General features: G+C 42.3%; 1 protein-coding gene across 2 annotated transcripts; it reads right to left on the reverse strand.

Annotated features, from left to right (window-relative positions):
- Positions 1 to 2,826: 2,826 nt before the first annotated feature.
- mchr1b (melanin-concentrating hormone receptor 1b) lies at positions 2,827 to 6,250 on the reverse strand. 2 transcript variants are annotated; one of them, XM_025906535.1, is made up of 3 exons: positions 5,230 to 6,250; positions 5,052 to 5,120; positions 2,827 to 4,859 (listed from the first exon to the last, which is right to left on the reverse strand). In XM_025906535.1, the coding sequence occupies exons 2-3, from the start codon at positions 5,113 to 5,115 to the stop codon at positions 3,832 to 3,834; spliced, it is 1,092 nt and encodes a 363-aa protein (XP_025762320.1). In that variant the 5' UTR covers positions 5,116 to 5,120; positions 5,230 to 6,250; the 3' UTR covers positions 2,827 to 3,831. The 2 variants fall into 2 exon arrangements, with proteins under 2 accessions (XP_025762320.1, XP_019213013.1); XM_019357468.2 differs by having other exon boundaries at positions 5,052 to 5,153; positions 5,245 to 6,249.
- Between the last annotated feature and the right edge of the window lie 807 nt (positions 6,251 to 7,057).

Genomic DNA, 7,057 nt, shown 5'->3' on the forward strand with positions numbered 1-7,057 from the left:
GGGCACACGCAGGAGCCCCTAAGTAATGTTCCAGCATCTACTTCCATCACACGATCATGTGTTCTCAGCATCGAAATCATCCCATCTGCCGCATTTGCACTGACAGGTTAGTACCACTTCTGACACATTTATAGAAATATATGCGGGCTGTGTGCATTTTAGCCACTCTCCTCCATCTCTTTGGCTTGAAGGTGATGACTAATGCCACTGGCAAGATAGCGAGTGAGCAACAACGTGCATATTGTGCCTGGTTTCCAATGGGTTCACAGGCAGGTTATATCGAGTGAAACCTGAAATTACAATTAGCCAGACAATCGAAATCTATGGAAACAAAGTAGTCCTGCATGAACCCTTCAGCATGGAATGCACTGTGATTCATTTCATCCACATTAAACCCTTTATCCTGTACTGAAGATGACTTGTATTTGTCCAAAATTAAATAACGACCAGTCACCAAGGAAGTGAAAATAAAAGTTGATTATTTTCTGAAGGCACTTCTAGTCAGTGAAAGTGGGTGTGAGGATACATGCACAACCCTCCCACATTGTGTTCATGAACAATCCATTGTGCAGCATAGCAATGGCTCTGTTTGGCTCAATGCCATTTTCATACTTGCTGAGCTAAAAATACACCTATAGATGGAAAACATGAAATTACAGGCCTCTGGAAGAGGACAGAGCTGTCTGATTTTTTTCTCTGTCATTTTCAATTTCCTACTGTTTCTTTTCAACCTCAATGGGATTATTTTCCACCACTTTGCATTTCTGTGTTGTTTGGTTTTTGTCCCTTTGTCACCAATCTCTTTATACTAACACTACATTTACAGTGTTAACATCGACATTTAATGGAGTCTGAGTGAATGCAGAGCAGCATGTGAGCTTCACACAGGTTGGCACAGCAAGAGTTACAAGTATTCGCAGTTCTGTCTGAATCCTCCATTCACAGGAGTTAGAGTAGAGAAAATAACATATTTTTGCAAAAACATCACGCTGCCCTCTGCAGCCCCTGCAGATACTCTCATTCTGGGTCAGCCTGACCTTGAGCCCCTGCTGGAGTGGACCCGGTGCTCTCTCTCTGTCCATATTGCTCTTTAAGCATCCTTTCATCTAGTTGGCTGTTGAGAATTTGTTTGCTGATAAGTCCCTTCCTGAAATCACTCCCTCCTTCAACCCAGTAACCCGATGCTCCTTAGCCTTAGAGATTCACTCACCCTCACGTTACCCTATGCAGTAAAAACACTACTTTGATTTGTGTGTGCTTTCCCGTTCACCGGATCTGTGTGACAAAAGTCTTGCAATCAAAATCTGAAATTCATTCTAAAGCTTGATAATCCGTGAATTCATTTAGGGCCCCTCCAGTGTTATTACGCAGGTTTATGTAATTAAGTCCCTCTGGAGACTTTAACTGAAATTTAAATTCAAAATGCCCCCACCGTGTTCGCTTGCAACATGGCGAAATAAACGCAGAGCTGAACTCAGGAGGTGAGACACACAGGAGCAGAAAAACGCTCATTAGCGGTGCCACACAGTTTTGTCATCAGGGCTATAACCACAGTCAAAGGTAATCTGTAGCGTTGACAGTAAATAGGCTAACTGCCTTGAGATTTCATTATGAAGTGTGTGTGTCTCATAATTAAGGAATTACCATTTAAATGAGATGTAATGACAGCTTTATCCCACTCCACTGGGGTTTTTAAAGATAATGAATGCAGCTACCAATACCTGGAACACTGTCATGACCAGTTTGTTAGGTACACCTGTTCACCTTCCTCTTTGACACAAATACCTAATCAGCCAATCACATTGCAGCAACTCATTGAAGTTAGGAATGTAAAGATGGTCTGCTGGAGCTCAAACTGAGCATCAGAATGAGGAAGAAAGGTGTTCAAGTGACTGAGCGTGGCATTTGTGAACGCACAATGGGTCAAGCTCTGATAGACTGCAGGGGAAACAGGAAACAGAGGCTACAGTTTAGGCATGCTCACCAAAAATGTTTCCTGTTCTGATGAGTCTCCATTTCTGCTATGACATTCAGATGGCCGGGTCACAATTTGGTTTAAACAGTATGAAAGGAAGAATCCATCCTGCCCTGTATCAAAGGTTCAGGCTGCTCCTTAAGTTTTAGTGGTTTGGGAGAGAACTCCTCAGCCCGCCTGAGTATTGTTGCTGATCATGTCGATACCTTTATGACCACAGTGTGACCATCATCTGATGGCTGTTTCCAGGAAAATAACACACAATGTCAAAAAAGCTCAGATCATCGCAAACCGGTTTCTTGAACTTGTACTGAACTCAAATAGCCTCCGCAGTCACCGGATTCCAGTCCAGCACCTTTGGGATGGTTAGAATGGGATATTCACATCATGTTGAGATGGACCAAAACCTCTGAGGAATGAATTTAGCTCTGAAGACAAAAGAGGGTATTAGCAAGGTGTACCTAATAAACCTAGTATATATTACCATAATCATTTACTCTTTTACTTTTTTATTATTACTTTATTACTTTGTTTCCTATGCCATCGAGGATCAAAACAATAAAGATGTTTTGTTACAGTTTCTGTTCATTTCAGCTGCAGTTTGACTGAAAAAATCTAATCAAAACTGACATTTATCTTCAGATGTTTCACTACTGATATTTAGATGATGTTTCAAACCATTGAAGTGAGAAACTGAAACTGAAATCCACATTTCACTCACCCTTATATTTAGAGAATCGCAAGATCTGTTTAAAAGAAAAAAAGCTGCAATCAAGATGTCCCATCTGGTCTTACGGCGCAAAATGCGAGCCTTTGAAGACAAAAATCCATCACACACTGACAAATTCACACACACATTTTATTACTGATTAGAGTAAAACAAACCCACCCACTGGGTGAGACAAGAGCTTTCACGGTAAGCATAGTAAACACAGTTTTCCAGTAGCAGGTAAGAGTTAGCAGTTACAGTAAGACAGGCTGCACACGGCAACAGCCAATTCAGAGTGAGTCTCCAAAGCCATCGTGGAGACAAATGCCTCCAAAAAAAAGTCACACAGTCACCAAGGTACAACAGAATGACATTTGGAGATGCATGAATGATGACATTCAAGCACACACAAAGAGAAGATCAGTATTAAGTCTGCAAATCCTTTGTCTTTGCCAGCGAAGGCGTGCAGTCTGTCCTCGGTGATTGCTCATCCTCCAAGTGTTACTAGAGGGGTTTTTTGCATACTGTCTCATGAGTGCATAATCTGCCCTCAGCCGTGTGTGCTATTCTTTAATGGTGTAGCTGGCTTGACCTTTAAAATGCGTTAAATGTGCTCACATGCTTTTTTTCTCCACCACAACATTGATAAACTTACAGTGCACAACACAAAACAGTGACAAATCTGCACTTTTCTGCTACCACGACGTAGTAATTTAAGACACATTAAGTATAACACAGCTGTGTGATGAAGTTGGCCTTACATCAAACCTTTACAGAGATGCCATACTGATAAATCAAGCACAGTTTACACAAAGTGAGATTTTTAAAAAATGGCACATGTCAGCTGCAAGTTGCCTATTGTTCCTTTTTTCATTCTCATTCTTTAAAAATATGGCGACTACAGTCGATACATTTATTCCTCACAACAAACATAAACACGTCTCCAAACTTCACCGGTAATATCACCACTTGGCGCATTAACGCAGTGTGTGTGGGATAGAAATTCCTTCTCTTGTGATGTGTTGATGTAAACAGTGGGTGCTTTCCGAGGAGGGAGGGAAAAAAGAGAGACGTCTGTACTGGCAGATGGCTCGTTGCTGGGGGTGGTAGTTAGCACTGGTCACGGGTGGCCAGATAGCTGTCAATCTCAGTGCACAGCCACGGTGACGGGCAGCATGTTTTGGAGCAGTTCCCGCGACGACTGCGAGCGGGATGGATGAGAGCTCTCTGGCGCCACCCTCAAACTCAAGCCTTCAGCCTGAGCAGGGGCGACTCTGAAGCCTCTGTGGGGTGGCCGAATAGCTACAATGAACTGCCTCTTGAAAGTTTCGCTCAACACAATGTAGATGAAAGGGTTGATGCAACTATTGGCATAGCCCAGGCTGATGGCAATGTTGTAGACATACAGGAAAGCAAAGCTGGGCCGCTGTACTCCGAGATGGGCCAACTGGAGGATATAATAAGGTGCCCAGCATAAGAAGAAGGCCAGGCAAATGGCCACTGCCATGCGGGTCACCTTTCTTGTACGCACCCTGAGGCTGCGCTGGGGTAGTGGAGCAACTGTGGCTGACATATTTTGGAGAATCTTGAAGAAGACACTGCAGATGACCACTAAAGGGAGAGCAAAGCCCAAGAAGAACTGGTACAGGGTGAACCAGTATGTATCTGTGGCCGGGTTTGGGAGCAGGAGGGCGCAGCCGACCGAGCCGTCCTTGAGACGCATGAGTCCAGTGTACATCCAGACAGGAGTGATGGAGACCAGAGAAAACACCCACACCAGCGCCACTGCCGCCCCTGCCACGAAGGGGGTTCGAACGTGTTTGAAGCGGATGGGGTGGACTGTTGCCAAGTAGCGGTCCAGTGTCATGACAGTCAGGATGTACGTGCTGACGATCTGGCTGTTGGAATCAAGCGCCGTGATGACGGTGCACATGGTGCCACCGAAGCACCAGGAGCCATTGCCCACGAGCTGGTGAATGAGAAAAGGCATGCCAAGGAGAAAGAGGAGGTCTGCGATGGACAAGCTGAAGATAAATATGTCTGGCACTGATGGATGACAGCAGAACTTGGTCTTTTTCACAATGGTGTAAATGAGAATGCAGTTCCCAGTGATCCCAAAGAAACAAATAACACCAAAGATGCTGGGCATGAGCACATTGTTGTACTGCTCATGATCTGGTAGAAGGGAAAAAACATAATGTTCTCCATCAGCTTTCTTTCCTTATAACTTTTTTTTCATTCATTTGTTTTCAAAGTCTCAATAACTACTTTTTACATGAAAATGAACAACATAATATTCAATCTATGATGATAAATCTGCATGCATGTGCCCAATTCAACAGAAAAACGAGAAGAAGAAAATCCTACCTTTTTCCAGATTGTCAGGTGAGCTGAGGTATGAAGAAGATGAATTCATAATGTAGTCCTCCATCCAACCTCGAAGAATAATACGAATATACTCTAAAATAACTTATATATCAGTTTAAGGCAAAGAAGACAGATGAGCTTGAGAAAAAATGCATATTTTAAATATACATATACATACAAAAATACAGCTTACACTGTTGCTTTATGGCTTTGATAGCAGAGGTTCAGCCGCGCGCGCATGTTTTTGTTGTCCAAGACACTTCAGCAGGGCACGCGACAAATAAAATGCGCGCGCTCGCTTCAGCTCTGAGTCTGATATTTGGCAACAGCGAGATAAAGTACTCCGCAACTCGGAGACGCTCAAAAATCATCATTCTTATTTCTAATTTTGTGTCGTCACCCACTGAACAGCTGTGAGCTATACTCTCCGCCGCCAGTGTGAGTAATACTGGAAGTCATTCTTGAGTGAATACCTAATGGGCGATTTCCTCGCTTCATTCCACCTTATTTTCTTTTAAAAAGCGTTAGCCGTCCGACCACATAGCTTTATCATTCACAATGCCGTTATGATGGAGGTCACACGATAGGTTATCAGTTATAAACAGTCTAATTAATTGTCTAACTGAACAGTGTCACTCTCCATATTGTTTGCTGTGTAATATTTGGAAAAGATACGCGCATTTCTTATCTCAACTGTGCGGTATTAACATGTGACTAAGTATTTCTGGTAGCAACCCTTACGTGGTTAAAGACAGAAAGAACCGATTTTTGTTTAGTCCCACTAGGTGGCAGCATTGTCAAAGCCTGCTGTCACAGGCCAGGATTAAAAGCAGATGTGCAAGAAATGAAAACAGGAAAACAGAAGACCAAATATTCCAGCAGTTAGCTAAGTAAAGCTTTATGAGATGGCCTTTATGAGAAGCCATATGGATCCTTGAACATAATATTGAGAAAGTTGCATTCCTGCGTTCTCTAATGTGTCCCTTTCTCTTGTTTTTGTATATATAAATATTGAGTGTATATATTTCTCCTTTTAGCTATTGGGGCACAGTTGGTTTGGAGCACCCACAATTTCGTTGTACATGGACAATGACAATAAAGGGCTATTCTATTCTATTCTGTTCTATTCTATAGTAGTAGAATAGTCCAACTGTGTTTTGTCTAATTAATTACACTGCGGCTAAAATGGATGAATCTGTGTCCTTCATTTCCCATTTCAGACTAAATCAGATGGACATAAATGCATCTAAGTGAGAAATGTGTTATGTATGTGACTATAGTTAACAGTCATAGTAGTTAATTGTAGTTTGTAGGATAATGATAGATATGGGTGACAGTTTTGTGGCCGACTGCAGACAAGGGAATGAACTAGGGTGTGGCGTTGGTAAATGTTTAGTTTACAATGAACTGGTCATGTTCACTTCTCTCCCTTTACATATTTGGCGGTCCTTTTGTCTTGTCAGCTATGGTGTTGACATTCGGTTAGGGGGTTTAAAGTAAACTAGAAGATGACCAACCTACAAAGTTAAGTCAGGACACACAGCTGAAAAACTCAATAAGAGTCTGTGAATGAATTAATGCATAGCCATCCTGCAGCTTGCCTGTGACTGAAAGAGAGACTCAAGACCTGTGCTTTAGAAAAGGATCGGGGCCTAAATGAGACAACATCACAAGTTTTCAGGGCCATAAAGGTTATTCACTCATTGGAGCAGGTTATTTTCAAGATAACAGATCAACACTTACAAATCCAAAGCCTACTGACCAATCAGGTCTCTCTGAAAACACTGTAGTTATTCCCAGAAGAGCCCACAGATCAATGAGTTGTCAATGAGATGGTCTCAAATTTCTAGCTTTCCATTAGGATCAATAATAAGGGACTTTATCACTTGTTTTATTTTTTTGCTTCCTCCAAGCCCTTTATAGCCATTTCAACTCTACATGAGAGTCCTAAAGTATTGCAGGCTCGTTGACCTTATATGCCTTCTATTCACCACAATTATGATTTT

This window comes from Oreochromis niloticus, linkage group LG4, assembly GCF_001858045.2.
Source record: "Oreochromis niloticus isolate F11D_XX linkage group LG4, O_niloticus_UMD_NMBU, whole genome shotgun sequence".
NCBI lineage: Eukaryota > Metazoa > Chordata > Actinopteri > Cichliformes > Cichlidae > Oreochromis > Oreochromis niloticus.